Source organism: Histoplasma capsulatum (assembly GCF_000150115.1).
Source record: "Histoplasma capsulatum G186AR genomic scaffold supercont2.4, whole genome shotgun sequence".
Lineage (NCBI taxonomy): Eukaryota > Fungi > Ascomycota > Eurotiomycetes > Onygenales > Ajellomycetaceae > Histoplasma > Histoplasma capsulatum.
The window spans coordinates 740,855-759,586 of NW_025544804.1; the positions used below are offsets into that span (position 1 = coordinate 740,855).

The window sequence follows — 18,732 nt, forward strand, 5'->3', positions numbered from 1 at the left end:
AATCATAGGTCAAGAAAAAATGAAGCACGCATATTCTAAAAAAATATGGGTTCTCAGATTGACAAAATTGAGCCTGGGTCAATCATCAGAACTCACAGTGTCCAACTCAATCCAACGGACTGGAGGAATAGACAACAGAATAACTGGTTACGCCAAGGTTCGAAGGATTTCCCTTTGCGAAATAGCTCCACATCTCCCCTCCCCAACTCGGGGTTTGGGGCATCTGAATAGATTCACTGATATGTGCCGAAGTAAATTACGTTGCACATGGTTATTCTCATAACAAGAACAAGGGCAAAGCTCCTGTTCGCGTAATCCACATATTCTAACCGCAGGCCGATATACTTGGGCGGGCAGGTGCAGATAGATGGTTTTGAATTGCAGCTTCGAAGGCACAATGTCACATGATCGGCCTTTCCAAAAGAAAAAAAATGCTTTTAAGCCTCACCACCAGCAAGCATTTTTGGATAACGTTGCAGACTTCATGGCGTCCGGCTTCATGACTATGCTCCTCTAACTGCCACTATTTCTACCAATTGAAGCGGCTCCCTCTCCTCTTGATTCCTACTTCCTCCGGGCAAGCTTTGGACGCCATCATAAATTTATCCCCTTACCACTGGACGGCTAAAAACCGTCCAGCCGAAGCCAATCGTCATGGAGCCGCCCCCGTTGAGTACAAAGGACCAGTCGCTCTTCCGTCAAGTCGTCCGCCATTGTGAAAGTAGACAGTATAAAAAAGGTGCGTGACTACCTTATAGGCCAATTTTTACCTGCGCAGCTTTCTGACTCCGCGGGACACAGGTATAAAGGCTGCGGATCAAGTCCTCCGAAGAAACCCGAAGCATGGAGAAACTCAAGCCATGAAAGCCTTGATACTCAGCAATCAAGGACATCAAGAGGAAGCGTTTTCATTGGCAAGGCTGGCGATTACAAATCATTTCAAATCCCACATCTGTTGGCATGTCTATGGGTTGTTATATCGCGCGGAGAAGAATTATGACGAAGCCATCAAAGCTTACAAGACCGCTCTTAAGTTTGACTCGGAGTCCCAAGCTATACAGCGGGATCTGGCTCTCCTCCAAGCCCAAATGCGCGATTACCAAGGCTATATTCAAAGTAGGACGACTATGCTGCAACAAAAACCAGGTTTCCGCCAAAATTGGACAGCTCTGGCCATTGCTCATCACCTCGCGGGAAATTTGGCGGAGGCTGAAAACGTTCTTGCAACTTACGAGCAGACTCTGAAAACGCCTCCGCCGAGATCGGATATGGAACATTCGGAAGCTGCCCTCTATAAAAACTCTATAATTGCTGAAACCGGGAACTTTGAGAGAGCGCTGGGGCATCTAGAAGAAGTGGGCAATAGTTGCTTCGATGTCCTTGCAGTAATGGAAATGCGTGCGGATTATCTGTTGCGACTTGGGAGGAAAGAGGAAGCGGCCGCGGCTTATGAGGCTCTGTTGGAAAGGAACTCGGAAAACTCAAATTACTATGAAGCCTTAATCAAAGCAAAGGGCATCGATCAATCCGACCATAAGGCGCTGAGAGCCATATTTGATGAATGGGCCGAGAAAAATCCAAGGGGTGATGCCGCTCGCAGAATTCCTTTGGACTTTTTGGAAGGCCAGGATTTCCGAGAAGCGGCGGATAATTACCTTGAACGAATGTTTCGCAGGGGAATCCCATCTACATTTGCGAATATCAAATTTTTATATACAAACAGCGATAAGAGGGACATTGTCCAGGAACTTGCTGAAGGATACGCAAGCGGACAGCTTGGGTCGCAAATGAATGGTTCAGCAGAGAAACAAACTAACGGGGATGCTTCTATGTTCGAAAGCTCGGTTTACTATTTTCTTGCGCAACATTACAATTATCATCTCAGCCGCAACTTGGGAAAGGCCGTTGAGTATATCGAGAAAGCAATCGCGTTATCTCCAAAATCTGTGGATTATCAAATGACCAAGGCCAGAATATGGAAACATTATGGCAACATCCCGAAAGCAGCTGAACTCATGGAAAAGGCGCGGTCATTGGACGAAAAAGATCGTTATATTAACTCCAAAGCAGCAAAATACCAGCTCCGGAACGATGAAAATGAAAAAGCGCTTGACAACATGAGTAAATTTACTCGTAACGAGACAGTGGGAGGGGCGCTCGGTGATCTTCACGAGATGCAATGCGTCTGGTACCTGACCGAAGACGGAGAGTCCTACTTACGTCAAAGAAAACTTGGACTCGCGCTGAAGAGATTCCACGCCGTTCACAATATTTTTGATGTATGGTATGAAGACCAATTCGATTTCCACAGTTTTTCTCTAAGGAAAGGAATGATCCGCGCATATGTCGATATGATACGATGGGAAGACCACCTGCGTGATCACCCATATTATGCTCGCAGTGCGCTCGCCGCTGTCAAAGCTTATATATTACTCCATGACCAACCAGATCTAGCTCATGGCCCAATCGCTCGTGGAATAAATGGGAACCAGGAGGGAGAGATCGATAGCGCGGAGCGAAAGAAAGCTCTCAAGAAAGCCAAGCGTGAGCAGCTGAGGCTTGAGAAAGCGGAAGCGGAAAAACGGGACCTCAAGAAGGCGAGCAGCACTAAAGGAGGTGACGGGGAAGCAAAGAAGGAGGACCCTGACCCTCTAGGAGCAAAGCTTGTTCAGACCCCCGAACCATTAAAAGATGTTATGAAATTCTTGACTCCCCTGTTAGAATTTTCGCCTAACAATATAGAAGCGCAGACAGCTGGCTTTGAAGTTTACTTCAGGAGAAGTAAGTTTGTAGAATCTTTTATTCCAAAATCGTTTTTCCATGACTAACTCCAACGCTCCAGAAAAATATCTCCTTGCTTTAAAGTGTCTGCTCGCCGCCCACTCCATCGACCCCCAAAACTCCATTCTTCACACTCAAATGGCCCGCTTCAGGAAAGCAATTGACACACTCTCCGAACCCCTCCCCTCAGATGTATCTAAGGTCATTAGCGCGGATTTTGATCCGCTGCTTCCGAAAACCCAAGACCTGACAAAGTGGAACGAATCATTCCTTTCCACCCACAGCTCTAGCGCTCCGCATGTCCACGCCGCTCTATCAGTCCGCCAGCTCCTAAGCCCTGACTCGAGATCCCAGGGAGAGGAGCTGCTCCTCTCTACAGTTGACTTCAAAAACACCTCGCTTGAGGATGCCCTCGCAGGCCTTCAACTTCTCGATGACTGGAACAGCGGTCAGGATGCCAAGATGGCATATATAAGTCAAGCTCAGAAGAGATGGGCCGAAGCATCGGCATTCCAGCTGCAGCATGTCCAGTAGAGACATGAACGACAAGAGAAAGAAAAAGAAATGATGAGGTCTTACAGCTTCATTCATCCATCAACTCTATAGTCTTGTCACACAACGTGGAGAAAATATATTGACGATTTATTCCTACATCTCTTTCAACTCCTACATGTGTTCTCACAATGTCATTATGTTTAGAAGCAACCTTGGTCTCAACCTTTGGAGTATGAGTCTCATGTTTTTCCTAACGGCAAACTGCGTGGTGTACTGGGATAGCCAAAAAACGGAAATCATGATGTGTGTTGACTTAATACATGGATTTTTTGCTCCATTTTCCGTCATTGGGATAATTTCTTTGTGCAACATATCTGCACCTTGCGAAAACCGTGATATGTTGAGACTCGAGAGGGAACATTTATCTCCCCATGTAAATTAAATTGCCAGGAAGCTATCCTGTGCAAAGCTTGATTTTGATACATCTCACATGTGAGACAGGGCTCACTTCGTGCTTGAGACAAAATCTAATTTAGCAGCATATAGGGCGGAGGAAAATGCATACCGACTTACACCCTATTCTCAACATTTATTCTTCTACGGTCATGAAATGCAGCGCCTACATGACCACCAGGCTCAGCACCCATCCATGTTTGAAAAAAACGAGACATAAAACAGGAAACGATTATATTATATTGTACACAGGATATCTAACATATGCGCCCATATATGCAGATAGGTAAACGAGATGAAAATGTACGGAATACATCCCTCAAATGCTATATCGAACCAACCAAAACCATCTATCACTCCCCATCCACCTCATCCAAGTTCCCAATGATGACTTTCGGCCGTCCATCATCTTGTTCACCCCATCCATACGTATTCCAAATCCGTTTCCAAGCCGGGATATGAACAGGCATGTCCTCCCCGCGAATCCATTCCGTCCCTTCACTGATCCGCTGCGCTCTATCTTCCTCTTCGGCGGGGAGATCAAATTTGCGCATGCGGGATGCAATGCGAGGATCCAAGACGATATCATCTAACCATTCTCGCTCCTTAACGTCTGGATGTTCCTTTTGCTTTCGTACGGATTTAGGCCATTCTTGCTCCTCGTTTTCGAGAAGGGATTGTTGTTCGTAATATTTTGAATGGGGTTGGGCAAAGGAGGAGGATGAATCTGGTAATGGCGGAATATCGTCAGCAGTCGTGTGAGAGGAGGCAGCATATCCGGAGTCTGTCGCGTTGTGATTTTCTGCGTATGGTCGGGTTGATGCGGCCAGGACGATAGCTGCAACGTCTCGACCAATGGCGTCAGCAAGGAAGCGTTGGGTGAGGAAGCGGTATATGCGAATCGGCGTATTAAGGAATCCTAATATATGGGGGAATGCGACAGGGGATGCATCAATTTCCGGTGGGGTAGAAGCTGCGAGCTGTTGAGAGGGGTAGGTGGCGGGGAAGATATACGCTGGGGTAGGACCGGTCGGTTTTTTGGTTTCATCTTTCTTCTCTTCCGGTTTCTGTTCCAGTGTAGGCTCTGTCTCTTGGGCCCCTTGAGGCTGCTCTGAAACACCGGAAGAGCCGTCGTCCTGAGTAGCTGGCTGAGATTTCGCATCTGTCGGCGTTGCCTCTAGATAGGGAAAGGCATCTGGTTCAGTGGCCGGGGAAGCAATTGGTCCTAACCACCCTTCGTGAATACCACGGATATATTCCTTCCATGCATGACGACCGATTACCACATCCCCCTTGATTACAGGCTCGTCCTCGATGCCGAAATTCTGTCGAATTTGTTGAAGGAAACTGTCTGCCTCATCTTCCTCAATGGGGTGCCCTTCGCCAGCTTGCCGCCTTGTTTTCCTGATCCTGTTCGCAATGGCTGCACGGATATCTCCTTCTCGTCGACCCTCCAGCACCTCATAGTCCAACGCCCCAGCAACTAAAATGGGTTTTATATATTCCTTAAAATATTCTCGAGCGCTCCTCAGTCCATCACCCGGCGGAGCAGCAAGGAATATTGTAAGTTTTCGTCTAGCTTGATTAGGCCGTAAGGGTTCCTTAGCAATATGTGCAACTAAGTTGGACCATTTTTCTTGCGCTTTCCGTTTCTGTCTGCGGTCGTAGATCAGGGCAGTGGTAAATGAGCCGGTAATGGACAGGAATATGAGCCAATTTCTCGATGGCAACTTGAATCGGATATTTGGCAGCCCTATTTTCAACGATATTAGTACCGTTTAGGTTACAAATCCAGGTATGTTACATACCGAGCATGCGGAGGGCAGGATTCTGCGGTTTTGGAGGGGGGGTAGGTTTCGTGGTTGATTCCGCCATATCGCTCCCAGAGAAATAGCAGCACAGTTATGTAAATAAATATATATATATATATTATATACAGAAATTAGCACAAACCGTGGAACGACCGGCAAAGTCAAAGCCGTGCGCTATTCAATATCATCAGCTTCCTGTTTCCACATCCAAAAAAAAAGTTCTTTTGAAGCTCCAATGCTGGAGATATTTTAATCCGGAGTCCGGGAAACCCCCGTGACCCCGTTTACCCAGCCAATAGAAGGCGTAGCAAGCCCGGGTAATGCTGACGTAAGGCATCTTGTTTACCGCGCGCCGTGATGATCGGCTCCGCGCTACTTTCGCAGCACTCAGGGGCCCAAAGCCTAAAACCTCAAACTCCACCCCCTCATTCCTCTCCTGATCTGCTTCTCTGAGCTGTTCGATACCCCGGGTTTGTTCGTTGTCTTCGTTCTACCTGCATACGATCCTGTCGGCTTAGGACGCGATCTTATTTGTTCGCGTCAAATCAACAGTGCGAATTAGGATTTCGTCTGGCAAAGCAACAAACCCCGAAGCAACTGGCCCCTCACTACTAGTAGGTTTCAGCCTTTGGGCAGCACAACAAAGGCTCTTTTCATTATCTTCCAACATAACCTGTTCCACCCGTTGAGTACTCTGCCAAGATGGAATCGAACAACGGGAACAACAATAACAACGACAATAACAATAACAGCCGGCTCCATTTGAATTTCGGTTTCAATGATCGTCCGTACACCGCCTCCGCAAACAACAGGGCTTATCCAACCACGCCTTCGACCTTCCCCCAGCCGATGTACCCCGGTGGCCAGGAGCATGTCGATTCTCAGAGCCCTCATACTGCCGTGGGGGGCCAAGGCTATTTCATGAACAATCCGTATGCTCCCCAGCAACCGCATGCTCCGACTCAACAGTATGGCCAACAAGCCGCGCCTTCGCCTCAGGCAACCTACCAAGCCCGTCCTGGCTACCAGACAAATGATGCGACAAATGGTCTGATTCAGCAATTTTCAAACCAGGATTTGGGAGGTGCGCCTCCTCGGGCTGGGATGTTTGGCCGCAACCCTGCTTCAGGACAACGCCCACGTACTGCCGGTGCCCAGCCGTCGCCCCAAGCCTCGGGACACGGTGGTCCGCCAATGCCAACCCGTAGCCCTAAACCTGCTGCAGAGGAGGAAGAATTGGTGAGGTGTGTTGAGAAATACTCGGAGAATGTGCATAAACGTGGCAGAGCGGCGAAGGAGCTGGTCAACGTTTTCTTCCGTGAGAACATTGAACGTGCCCGTGACCGTAATCTCCGGTGAGCTTTATATGTTTAGGAGATGCGCTTCTGCTTAGCCCACGAAGGTATTTTGTTTTGCGACTAATAGAATATTCTTGTCTCTACAGAGCTGTCAATCTTGACAAGGTCTTGACGAACCCAAGCCTTCCAGAGGCGCGCAAACGCCAAGAAGCGGAAACTGTGGCCAAAAAAGAAGCAAATTTCCTTCGCTTCATTCGGACCAGAGAAACGCCAGCCAACTTCCAAACTCTAAAGATCATTGGCAAAGGTGCATTTGGGGAGGTCAAGCTTGTGCAGCGAAAGACTGATGGAAAGATATATGCCCTGAAATCCTTAGTCAAAACAGAGATGTTCAAAAAGGATCAACTTGCTCACGTCCGTGCTGAGCGCGATATTCTCGCCGATTCAAAAGATAGCCCATGGCTTGTGAAGTTGCACGCGTCCTTCCAAGACAAGGCTTACCTTTATTTACTTATGGAGTTTTTGCCTGGTGGCGATTTGATGACTATGCTCATTAAGTATGAAATCTTTTCTGAAGATATCACAAGATTCTACATGGCGGAAATCGTGATGGCTATTGAAGCGGTTCACAAGCTCGGGTTTCTTCATCGGTAAGTTTTCTACAGTATTTCCGACTGTTCAAGGATCCTAGGTACCTCTCCTCTCCTGGCTAAAGCCTTTGGTTCTAATATGTGTTCTCTAGGGATATCAAGCCGGACAATATCCTCCTAGACCGTGGTGGGCACATTAAGCTCACCGATTTTGGTCTGTCCACTGGTGGGAAAAAGCAACACGACAATTCTTACTACCAACAGCTTCTAAAAAACACTTCTGCATCGAAAGACAAGAACCGGAACTCTGGCTTCTTCTCTGACGCTATCAACTTGACTGTGTCCAATCGTGGCCAGATCAATACTTGGAGAAAATCTCGTAGGGCTATGGCTTATTCGACCGTCGGAACCCCTGACTATATTGCACCCGAAATATTCAATGGACAGGGCTATACCTATTTGTGTGATTGGTGGTCTGTCGGTGCGATCATGTTCGAATGCCTCGTGGGGTGGCCCCCATTCTGCGCCGAAGAGCCTACGGATACGTACCGGAAAATCGTAAACTGGCGCGAGTGTCTCTGGTTCCCTGACGAACTGACACTCTCTCATGATTCGGAACATTTGATTAGAAGGTAACACCATTCTGAACGACCACCATTTTCGGAAATTAGGAACAAGCTAACAAGATTGGCCTAGCTTCCTCTGTGACCCTGAACACCGCATTGGTCGAGAAGGCGGCGCCCAGTTCGGAGCTACACAAATCAAAAACCATCCGTTCTTCCGTGGTGTGGTCTGGGACCAGCTTCGCAAGATTCGTGCACCATTCGAGCCCAAACTCACCTCGAATGTGGACGTATCGTACTTCCCAATTGATGAGATCCCACAAGAGGACAACTCAGCCCAACTCCGTGCTCAGGCTCGCGCCATGCCAGAAGAGCAGGAAGCTGAAATGAGCCTTCCATTTATTGGATATACATTCAAGGCCTTCAATGCCTTCCAAGCAAGCTAGATTTAAAATGTATTTGTTTCATTTTTTTCAAGAGTTTTATCTAAAACCAAATGAATGAATACTGGTGGTAGTATGAATCCATCTGCTTGAGTTGCGGCGTTGTTTCTTATTGCCTCGTTCATTTCCTTTTTTTTATACCATTTTATGGTTGACACTCCTTCCAATCAACGAAGCCTTCGATGACCACCGAATTACGACCAACGACATACTGCCACTTCACGAACATGTTTTTATCCTACATTCCTTATTTATCTCCTCTAGGCCTCTCTGGCGCATTTAGCTAGGTTTTCCGTCCGTTCATGTGAGGTTAATCTGTTCAGCGAGGTACGGAGTGTTTTGAACAAGCTAGGTGCTTGTCAATGGTCAAGGCCCTAAGCTTTTTGCATGTCTTAAGCCTCCTGGTAATAGAACTTTATTCAATCGTAGCCTATTTCATAGGCCATCCTCACTCTCTCATTCGGAGTAGATGGTATCAACTATTGCAACACAATGAATTTTCCCTATATATGGACATAGCTGTGAATAGGACTGTGACCCTAGCAGTTCCACTATCATCGCGTCTCAAGCAAACGAAGTAAACTTTGGAGAAGCAAATAAAGAGTCATATTTGGTGAGTTTAAATAGATCATCCGCATATTAGGGTATTTGTAGGCCACAATTTCAATTATTTACTGCAGGCGCCGAAATTCCATTGGCAAAACTCCACAAAATACCTAGAACTCCATTGGGGAAAAGAAAATAGGTTTTTTAAAAAAACACAGGCTCAAAAACCAGGAAACTCCCAGGAAACGGACCTCCCAAGACAAACACCTTTGTCTCATCTTCGTACAGGCGCAAGACCCGGCACACCAGAATACCGCTCCTCCCTCTCCGTTTTGAACATAACCTGTATCCAAAACTCCTTGCTATCCTCGTCAAACCACGTCCAGAACTTCCCCTCACTTCTATCCACCTCCCTGGCTTGCAACTTGAAGCCGCATGTCTGATATGGCTCCGCCGCAACCAGCAAATATTGAAAATTCTTATCCGGAGGATCGTCAACCTTCTGCTCAAAGGCAGACATAAACCGTACTCGTGGCACCTCCCCCGGCGTGATTTCCTGATACTGCAGCTGGAAGAGCAACCCGTGCTGTCTCGTGAGCGGATCTCTCGTCTTGGTGATTTTGTATCCGGGCCGGCCGATCTTGACTGTGTTGCGCTTCACCTGCACCCCCATGGCGGCGGGCAGGAGGGAGCCATCTTGGCCCTTACCCTCTTTCTGTTCGCGGGCAGCGCGGCGGGCAAGATTGGTTTGGTGTTTGCGGCCCTGGGTGTGTGCGAGGTAGGAGCCGTCGTTCTGATGGACGGTCAGACAGAGGCGGCATTCGAAACTGCCTACATGGTTTTTGAAGAAGTAGGGATCTTTTTCGAGGTCGATGTTTTCGAGCGCCAGTTTGCGGAGTCGTTCGCGCCGGTCGGCGTTGGTGGCGGAATGGGAAGCAACTCCTCCGCCGCCGAATTTGGAGCCTGCGCGATTCTGTTGGAGAATGGTTAGGAATTTCTTGAGTTAAGAGCGGCAAAAAGAAGCTGTATATAGGTTTTAACAGACCTGGTAATCCATGATGAAGAACCTGAGGGGTATGCTATTATTATTTTGGGTTATCCCAACCTTGTCCGTTGTTCTTGCAGGAGTTCAAAGATTTGGCTAACTTTATATCACGTGGTTTTTCTTGATGCCTCTCGGATTACTCGATCCAGGTTAGTGTAGCCACCAAGTCCCATTAGCATTTTGGCCAATGATATATCCTCCAACGTTGTTAATCTTGTCTGCAACTATTATCGACAGCATATATCTGCCTCAAATATTCTTTTAATTATTTCAAATATTTTCTTTTTGGATTCCCTATCTCTGTAGCTTCATTTCCTGCTCTTACAGAAACCTTAATGACGTATACTTATTGAGATATTGTATTACGAGGATGTGATATTGAGATGCTGTTTTGGGGAGATTTTGCGCTCTACCTACCTCCATATTATATATGTACTAGCATCTATGAATATCTAGCGGTATTGATTGATGATATGAAAATCTGTGATATACAAATTCCCCTTGCTGTCTTCCTGCATCCATACGATGTAAAGATCTAGTGATATATATTTTTTGCTTATATGAACATTGTTGTACCAAAAAGGTGATATTATTCAACGGGATACCTCATTTCTATAATAGACATTTGGCTATAGGAATCAGTTCTATCAAGAGATATATCAACTTTTCATAACTTCTCGTAGCACAGAATTGTTGAAGCTACGAACAAAGTGTAGTTCTGATCTTCATCTTGGCGGGGCATCAGACATGTAATAAGCTAGCGCCAAACGCGCGGACGCTTCAGCATATCAACAAACTTCACGAATTCTAGACTTATAGTTAACCAATTCTTCAGTAGTAGTCTTGGATTGATTGACCTATTTCCATTACTAAATACCAGAACCCTTTAATACCCTACAACTCCATTTTAACTTTAAGATTTAAACGGCGCAGCATGGGCATCTCACTCGGCTCCAGGCTTTCCTTTGAGGGCGGACTCTGCACAGTTCGCTATATTGGTGAGGTCAAGGGGACGAAAGGGCAGTGGCTGGGTGTAGAGTGGGATGATTCAACCAGGGGCAAACATTCAGGAGAACATGACGGGGTGAAATATTTTCAATGTATGGTATAATCAGCCATCCCCCGCCTGTCCCTCAACGATAGAGAGAGAGCTTACTAGTTTATTTACAGGCAAAAGCAAGCATCCAACAGCGGGTTCTTTTGTACGCCCAACGAGACAGGCTGATCGAAATCTGAGTTTCTTACAAGCTGCAAATGAGAAATATGTTTCAGAACTTGAGCCCGTGTCTTCTGGTCATGAAGACCTCCTATCATCCAAGCCGATTGAGATCAGCGGCAAAATTGTTGAAGAAGTCGGTTTTGAAAAAATTCGCCGGCTGCTTGCAGAATTGCAGGAGCTTCGAATCGTTCTTCTGGATGGCATGCGTGTTTATGGCGTGCTGGCCGGTGAAGGAAGCCGAGAAGAATACGAAAATGAGCTTAAAATAATCGCAAGGACTTGCCCGAAAATCGTCGAGCTGGACCTCAGTCGTAATGTCCTTCGAAGATGGACCGATGTGGCAGCTATATGCGAGCAGCTAAAACTTCTAAAGATTCTTAAGTTGAAGTGGGCGAAAAACGAATAAGATCTTCCCAAAATCGCTGATACCTGCTAATTCTCTCTCACAGCGGGAATCGTTTTGACGAAATTGGCGAAAATATAACACTTGACGGTATTGCCGAGTTAGCCCTGGACGAAACTCTTATGGAATGGAAGGAGGTAAGATCTAAAGAAATCCCCAGTTGAACATGTGCTTAATATCCTGTTTTAGGTCGCCGCTGTTTCGAAACAGTTTCCGTCGTTGCGGTCATTATCTGTCTCCGGAAATGAATTTACGTCGCTTCCATGTCCAATATCAAGCACAATCCAGGAGCTTATACTGGAATATAATGGCTTCGAGTCTATCCATTCCATTCGGCAGTTAGCCTCCCTGTCCGAGCTGAAGAAGTTATCCCTTCGCGGAAATATGATTAGCAGGATTGGATCTGACAATCCACCAACGATTCCAGAAAAATCCAACATCGTGTTTTCATCCACTCTTACTTCCCTTGACATATCATTTAATAAAATAAGCCACTGGTCATTTATCGACATGCTTCCTAGGGTGTTCCCTGGGCTCGCTACTCTTCGAGTTTCCGATAATCCGCTATACGACCAACCACCGGCTCCTTCCCGCGTCACAAATATGCCCGAGTATCCAATGACTGTCGATGAAGCATACATGCTCACTCTCGCCCGCCTCCCTCGGCTCGAGACTTTAAACTACAGCAAAATCACAGACCAGGATCGCAATAATGGCGAGCTATACTACCTGTCTCTGATCCGGAAAGAACTTGCTGCATCGCCACAAAGTGAAGAAAATCACATCTTAGAATTGCACCCGCGATACAGAGAGCTATGTAGTACGTATGGAGAGGTCGAAATAAACCGAGAAACAGAGAGCTCTGGAAGTGGAATACACCCTCGATCTCTTGCGGCTCGACTCGTCACCTTTAACTTCTACCTACCCGACCGTCAAAACCAAAAGCCCATCTCTCAGAAACCAGACATGACTGCTAGTGCTGAATACAGTACAAATATTCCAAAGTCGTTCGATGTCTACCGCATCAAAGCTCTTGTCGCACGGCATTTCTCACTCTCCCCCCTCCGTTTCAAACTAGTGTGGGAAACAGACGAGTGGGATCCGATCGAGGAATCCTGGGCTGATGATGATGAATGGGATAGTAGTGATGAAATCGACGAACCTGGTCCACAACACGGTAGCTCAGCCTTGAAACACGAGGATGGCAAGAAGCTCATACGGCGTGAGGAGGAGCTAGTGAACTCAACGAGGGAGGTTGGGTTTTGGTTTACGAACGAGACTCGACAAGTTAGGGTGCGGATAGAGTCGTTCTAGATAGCTTGGTTGTTGTCGGCTGAATTATAGATATATTGCCAATGTAAGTGAAGGAGAATGCACCAGTACCTTCCAATACATGTCCACCGAAGCACCACCGCAATTTCATTTTAATATCAATTATATACATAAACATATTTATATGAATATTTTTTCACTCTCTTTCCTTAAATCAGTGAATTGGGTCTTTTGCTCACAAAAAGGCAAGTGTTTTAGTCTCCTCGTTGACTGATGAATTAGTATTATATAAGCAAGTACATGCCTAACACGCCTTCCTTACCATCCGTCAACCATCGCCACGAACGTTCGTCCTTGGCATCCTTCTCCGAGCACGGGTTCAATTTCCATACTGACAAATGATTGCTTTAATCGAAGCTTGTCATGTCAGAATACTGGAAGTCCACAGTAAGTTTGCTGTCTTTGTGCTCCACATCTCCCAAAAACTTTCCCTCGGCTACATGGGCAGGTAGAAACTAACACGAATTAAACCTTCCAGCCTAAATACTGGTGCAAGCACTGCAAAACCTACGTCCGCGACACTGCCTTCGAGCGCACCCAACACGAAGCCACAGGTAAACACCAGGGTAACCTCAGGCGCTTCCTGCGCGATATCCACCGCAACAACGAACGCGACGAGCGGAAAAATCAACAAGCGAGGAATGAAATCGAGCGGCTGAAGGGTGTTGTCTCTGGATCGTCCAAGACAGGAGAGCAACAGCGCCCACCATGGAAACATGGGCTAGGGGGCGGTTCAGGCGCAGGTCCAGCTACGGGTGCAAATGCGGAATCGAGCGCATCTCTCTCTGCAAACGCAGAGCAGCGGAAGCGTCAACTGGCGCAGTTAGTGGAACTCGGAGTTGCTATCCCGGAGGAGTTTAGGCCGCATTTGGCGCTCGCGGGAGATTGGAAAGTTGTTGAAGAGACAACAGCGGAGGAAAAAGGGCACGAGCAGGATCCTATGGCTGGGTTGAATATTGGCGTCAGGAAAAGAAAGTTTGAAGGACAGGAGGAGGAGGAGGCTGCGGGAGAGACGGTGATGAGGAAAGGGTGGGGATCGACGACAAGGGCGTTCCCTGATGATGGGAAGGATATTGACGCTTTGTTGGAACGAGCGACGGAGCTGAAAAGGAAGGGGCCAAAGATGGAGACACCAGATGTTAAAGCGGAGCGGGAAGGCGTTGTCGACGGCAGTATCGACATTGCGACCAGGAAGGAGAACCCAGCCGCTAATGATGGGGATGTTCCTCCAATTAAAAGAGAGGAAAGAGGAAATGGGTCGACGATTGCTGGGACCAAAGAGAAAGGGGATGCGAAGGATGTATCACGATCGGCTTCAGAGGCTTTGGGGGAAACTTCTGAGGGCATCGTACCTGCCGTGGTTTTCAAGAAGCGCAAACCGAAGCATGCCAGGTGATTTTGTTAATTCGACTGGCTACGTAACAACGTTCGCATATCTCTATTTACTTGGATGAAATTGACCTCCATTCCCCGGTCAAAGATACTACGACGTGCCCGTACCTTCATGGTATATAGCAATGGGGCTAGAACCCCATAACCTGGGGACGTGTCCACGGCGCTTCGATTGTCCACTCCTGGGCTATACCACTTGACTAGACGCCTCCCTATTGTAACAAACGCAAGACAGTTTTCGAGCTTTCTTTGTGTATTACAGCGAACTAACCGGCGCACCTAATACCGTGGAACAGCACCTACTCGTCCCATGCATGCGTATGGGGACTTCCTAAGTGGAATATGTGTGCGCGCAGGAATGAAAGCCCACCTTTGAGCAAGGGCAATCACATATTTGTGAACGAATGTATGAAGCACTTAACTCCATTGCAAGCTTCTGCTAGAGTTTGTCAATATAGTGCTTTGAGCACCTCAGCAGCTCGCATCAATGCATTGCCAATTTGTTGATTAAGAATCCAGGATATATAAATATAATGTAAAAAAAAAAAAGTAACAACTGTTTGCACGCAATTAGATACTTGTCATCGTATTTTGAAGTTGTTGAGATAAGTTCTGTTTCAACTCGAAGCCTGAAAAGTAGGTTCGCCCACATAGTTGATATTTGATTAATTCCTGCCCAGCCAAACCATAACCGATGAAACCATAGATAAAAAGCCATTTGCCCATGCAGATATACAGAGCAGCTGTCGTTGTCCCTTCCCTTCCACTTCCTCTCTGCCTTCGTCAAAAATTGCCACTTGGGTTTTTCTTTGCGATCTCTAGCCAGCTAAGTTATTTAGTTGCTGTAACGATCTGCTGCCAAATATTGACCGTCGCCCGCCGTACTCGCCGCCATCACTTCGTCGATCTGGTAGAATATCCCGCTGTGGACACAGATCAGAACTTCTGTGGTCAGAAGAGGCCTCGACCGGCTCGCCTTCGCCCTTTTTCGCTTATCTTGGATCCATTTCCCCCAGGTACGTTGGTCCATAGAGACGGGAGGCTGCTGTGACTTGGCTTCTCGCTTGAGCTGCTCGCTTCTGCCCTTCCATTCTCCTGGCCCCAATCAATATCTATCCAGCGAGGTCCATTTCCCTCCATCCCATTGCCCCTTCCCTGCTATCGCTGCAAATGGCCTGTCGCGTTATTGGTTGTCCGCTGGTTGCTGCTTTTTGCTCCTGTGTTTTAATCATGCCGACTCAGCCCAGCTGTCGCGATCGAGCGCGTTCTTTCGCAATTTTTCCGCGATTGGGAGCTGGCCCCAGTAGTTGGTTTGCGCCCATGGTTATATCTTGCAGATAAGTCTACTGATGGCTACCCCAATTCGAGCACTGGATGACGTCTGCCTCCACTTGATGTCTTGTTAGTTTTCTGTGTATGATTAACTTCCCGTGGCAAGCCTCCTGGTTGCGATCATATCCTTACGGAAGCATTCAGAAATGCTGTAGCTTCATCGCCCAACCTCAAAACGCTATCTGCCACATACAATTACTTCTAGGCCCATGTCTTGTTATTATTATGTTCTAACTAATAGATCGCGTTGCAGTGTATGGAGCCTCAGATCCCATGTGCGACAAGTTAATCGGAGTTCGATCAGTGCGCCCATCGTTTTCCCTCCACATCCCACCGTCCTTTCGAGCCTCACTTGCCCAGTGATAAAAGTGCATAGTGTTATAACCGCCCTATAGACTGTTGCGACTGTATCCATCGCTACTGGACGTATAGGTGGTTAACCTTACTTATAGCAAGAGAGTGTTGTGTCCTGGCAGGGTCTGCGCAAAATGTCAGACACCGTGCCACCTCCCACAGGGCCTTCAACAACGGACACAGCTCCCCGAAAAGAATCAGATCCATCTCCAAATCATCACAATCCAGCTGCTACAGCATCAGCGTCTTCTGCCCCTAGCCAAGATGCCCCACATACACCGAATCCGCTCCTCAACCCCTCTCCCTCAACCCAGTCACCACAGATGCAAGCTCCAGACCCGCAGCCACCGCAACAACAACAACACTTATCGCAGCATATGGATCCCGTACACCAGCTTCAGCATTACCAGCCTCCATCAGCGAATTCACAGGCGACGATAAACCAAAACCCATTAAGTCTGCCTCCAATTCAATCAATTGAAACCCATCACCAAAATCACCAGATTCCGCAGGCCCATTCGCAAGCGTCCATCTCCTCTGCGATAAATGCTCCAATGAACATGCCCCCACCGAATATCCCCCAATACTATGCTCTCGCTGGAGCCATTCCCGGTCCCGATCCGTATCCAATAACGGGTGAACCAAACCGAGGGTTGTCTAGTGGTCGACACAAAAAGGAAGTTAAGCGACGGACGAAAACGGGTTGTCTTACCTGCAGGAAACGAAGAATAAAGGTAAGAATAGCATTTAATTAACAACGTAAATTCTACACAGACGAATGTGTTGTAAAATAAACGAATGCAGCGTTGGCGGAGGGAATCTCCCCCTTTTTTTTTGTCTGTCCTTCTGCTCCCCCGCATTAATCACTGCGTCGATGCTCGCTTAGAGCGTCGCTAAACGAAAGCTACATCAGCCTCCCCGCATTACTTTTCTTTTCCAAGGAGCTTTGAACCTCCTTTGACAAAAGTTCATATTCACTTGACACACTGTGTCGTTTTATCCCCGCCATCGTCCCCGCACTTTGCTTCCCTACCTTGTGGTTATCTCACCGTGCGCTTTTATCTACCCCTCTCTATTCATCTCACCGCTAACTGGAGCTACTTGGACCGCATAACAGTGTGATGAAAGACATCCCGTTTGTAGGAATTGTGAAAAAAGCAAGCGCGATTGTCTTGGGTACGATCCGGTGTTCAGACCGCAGCCAGGCCCGACAACTCTGCAGCCTGCGCCGTCGCAACCATCGTTACTCGGATCTCCTCAAGGCAGCCCCACGTATACCAGTGCTCATAACTCCCCAACCGGAAGCCAGTCTTTCGCGCATCCACCCCTACCAACAACAAGAGCATCATCTTCATTTTCAGTTCATCAGTTCGATTACGGAACAAACGCAATTGATCCAGCCTTAGAAGGAGCCGCGTCACCAAAGGCCGGTACGCATAACACAAGCGAAGGGGGCCAAACACCAGCTTCAGTCATGTATGGGACTGAGAACCTAGAATGTAATATCTCTTCACGTTCAACCCAATTCCTCATCTTGTGCTAATTTTCCTTTTCTGTATAGTAAAACCTGTAAAGGTTGTGGATCTCCTTTCCGTTCGCGGACATCTCTCTCCAACTCCAGAAATCACAACAATCCCAGCATCACGAATCGAGGAAATCAAACTAGTCTACATCTCATATGCGGTTGCTATTGACAAGTTTCTCGAATGCACCTGGTTTGAAACGAAAGGGATGGTCCATCTCCTGGCCAACTCCCGCCTCTTATCATATTACTCCGCCCTTTTAGATGGTTTCAACGACCGCAATATCCATGACCCTGCCGTTCTGGCACGGGTCGAGAGTCTCGAGGCCTCCGTCATTTGGGAAACGTTAACATTAACCCGCGTCGCTCGTACCAAAGAACCAGACACGAACGGAAATGGGACAACAACCAATACCACCGATGTCGAACTCCTATACGCCGTGAAACGACTAGCCGTTTTCGAAGCCCTGATAACCGGCACATACCTGGACACGAACCCGGTGAGTCTAGACAGCTACCCGGAATGCGATCCGGCACACAGACTCCCCGGCATCGGTAACCAGATAAAATCCCGCGAGATCGAATTTTGGGAATCCGTCGGCCGTTACCTTACTATCTCCGAGGACGAAGCAAATGCACAAAAACGAAAAGAGGAAGCTTTGGCAATGGCCCGTGGGCTGCTGGATACTTTTGAGAACCGCGATGTTATCTATTCTATCGTCATTGTGCGGCATATTGCTAAATTCCAGCCGCGGAAACTAAAGCAGACAACTGCCAGCACGGATGAGAAGGATGCCGCCGCGAAGTTGTATGTTGCTGTTAGGTTCTTGGAGGACGAAAGCCATGGTAAAGGGACGAACCAGGTTATCAAGCGGTTAAGCGGGATGGTTGTCAAATACTGGGAGGATCCACCAGGGGCCTCATAGTCAATTGGAGTTTTATATTTTATATTTTCTCCAACCCTTTTTTTTTCTTTTAAATTTAATTATATGAAAAATGGGTTATTCTCTCTTTTATCTTCGTTGTATTTCTTGTTTCAATTAATTATTTGGATGAATGGGTTGGTTGGGATGTGTTTTCATCTTTATCGACCCTTTTTTTTTTCTCTAACATACTTTGCTACTTATTGTTACTATTTATCCTGTATAACAAC

At 47.2% G+C, this 18,732-nt stretch overlaps 8 protein-coding genes across 8 annotated transcripts; 5 read left to right on the forward strand and 3 right to left on the reverse strand.

Annotated features, from left to right (window-relative positions):
• Window positions 1-654: 654 nt before the first annotated feature.
• On the forward strand, window positions 655-3,860 carry HCBG_03362 (NMDA receptor-regulated gene 1 protein; the record flags this gene model as incomplete). The annotated part of the gene is made up of 3 exons (XM_045430411.1): window positions 655-739; window positions 802-2,781; window positions 2,843-3,860. 3 exons carry the CDS (start codon window positions 655-657, stop codon window positions 3,313-3,315), a joined length of 2,538 nt encoding a protein of 845 aa, XP_045288554.1.
• An 87-nt stretch (window positions 3,861-3,947) lies between these two features.
• Window positions 3,948-5,697, reverse strand: HCBG_03363 (TIM complex component Tim54; the record flags this gene model as incomplete). Its single annotated transcript, XM_045430412.1, has 2 exons — window positions 3,948-5,482; window positions 5,538-5,697. 2 exons carry the CDS (start codon window positions 5,602-5,604, stop codon window positions 4,083-4,085), a joined length of 1,467 nt encoding a protein of 488 aa, XP_045288555.1.
• A 321-nt stretch (window positions 5,698-6,018) lies between these two features.
• HCBG_03364 (serine/threonine-protein kinase cot-1) lies at window positions 6,019-8,862 on the forward strand (the record flags this gene model as incomplete). Its single annotated transcript, XM_045430413.1, has 4 exons — window positions 6,019-6,895; window positions 6,985-7,488; window positions 7,581-8,060; window positions 8,125-8,862. 4 exons carry the CDS (start codon window positions 6,243-6,245, stop codon window positions 8,435-8,437), a joined length of 1,950 nt encoding a protein of 649 aa, XP_045288556.1.
• A 158-nt stretch (window positions 8,863-9,020) lies between these two features.
• Window positions 9,021-10,037, reverse strand: HCBG_03365 (splicing factor 3a; the record flags this gene model as incomplete). The annotated part of the gene is made up of 2 exons (XM_045430414.1): window positions 9,021-9,953; window positions 10,026-10,037. 2 exons carry the CDS (start codon window positions 10,035-10,037, stop codon window positions 9,255-9,257), a joined length of 711 nt encoding a protein of 236 aa, XP_045288557.1.
• A 922-nt stretch (window positions 10,038-10,959) lies between these two features.
• Window positions 10,960-13,119, forward strand: HCBG_03366 (tubulin-specific chaperone E; the record flags this gene model as incomplete). The annotated part of the gene is made up of 4 exons (XM_045430415.1): window positions 10,960-11,125; window positions 11,196-11,631; window positions 11,694-11,784; window positions 11,837-13,119. The coding sequence occupies 4 exons, from the start codon at window positions 10,960-10,962 to the stop codon at window positions 12,959-12,961; spliced, it is 1,818 nt and encodes a 605-aa protein (XP_045288558.1).
• Window positions 13,120-13,302: 183 nt separating this feature from the next.
• On the forward strand, window positions 13,303-14,619 carry HCBG_03367 (U1 zinc finger domain-containing protein; the record flags this gene model as incomplete). The annotated part of the gene is made up of 2 exons (XM_045430416.1): window positions 13,303-13,366; window positions 13,458-14,619. 2 exons carry the CDS (start codon window positions 13,343-13,345, stop codon window positions 14,373-14,375), a joined length of 942 nt encoding a protein of 313 aa, XP_045288559.1.
• A 587-nt stretch (window positions 14,620-15,206) lies between these two features.
• HCBG_03368 (uncharacterized protein) lies at window positions 15,207-15,914 on the reverse strand (the record flags this gene model as incomplete). Its single annotated transcript, XM_045430417.1, has 3 exons — window positions 15,207-15,466; window positions 15,719-15,761; window positions 15,897-15,914. The coding sequence occupies 3 exons, from the start codon at window positions 15,912-15,914 to the stop codon at window positions 15,207-15,209; spliced, it is 321 nt and encodes a 106-aa protein (XP_045288560.1).
• Window positions 15,915-16,080: 166 nt separating this feature from the next.
• Window positions 16,081-18,590, forward strand: HCBG_03369 (uncharacterized protein; the record flags this gene model as incomplete). Its single annotated transcript, XM_045430418.1, has 3 exons — window positions 16,081-16,791; window positions 17,175-17,556; window positions 17,619-18,590. The coding sequence occupies 3 exons, from the start codon at window positions 16,192-16,194 to the stop codon at window positions 18,503-18,505; spliced, it is 1,869 nt and encodes a 622-aa protein (XP_045288561.1).
• Window positions 18,591-18,732: the final 142 nt, after the last annotated feature.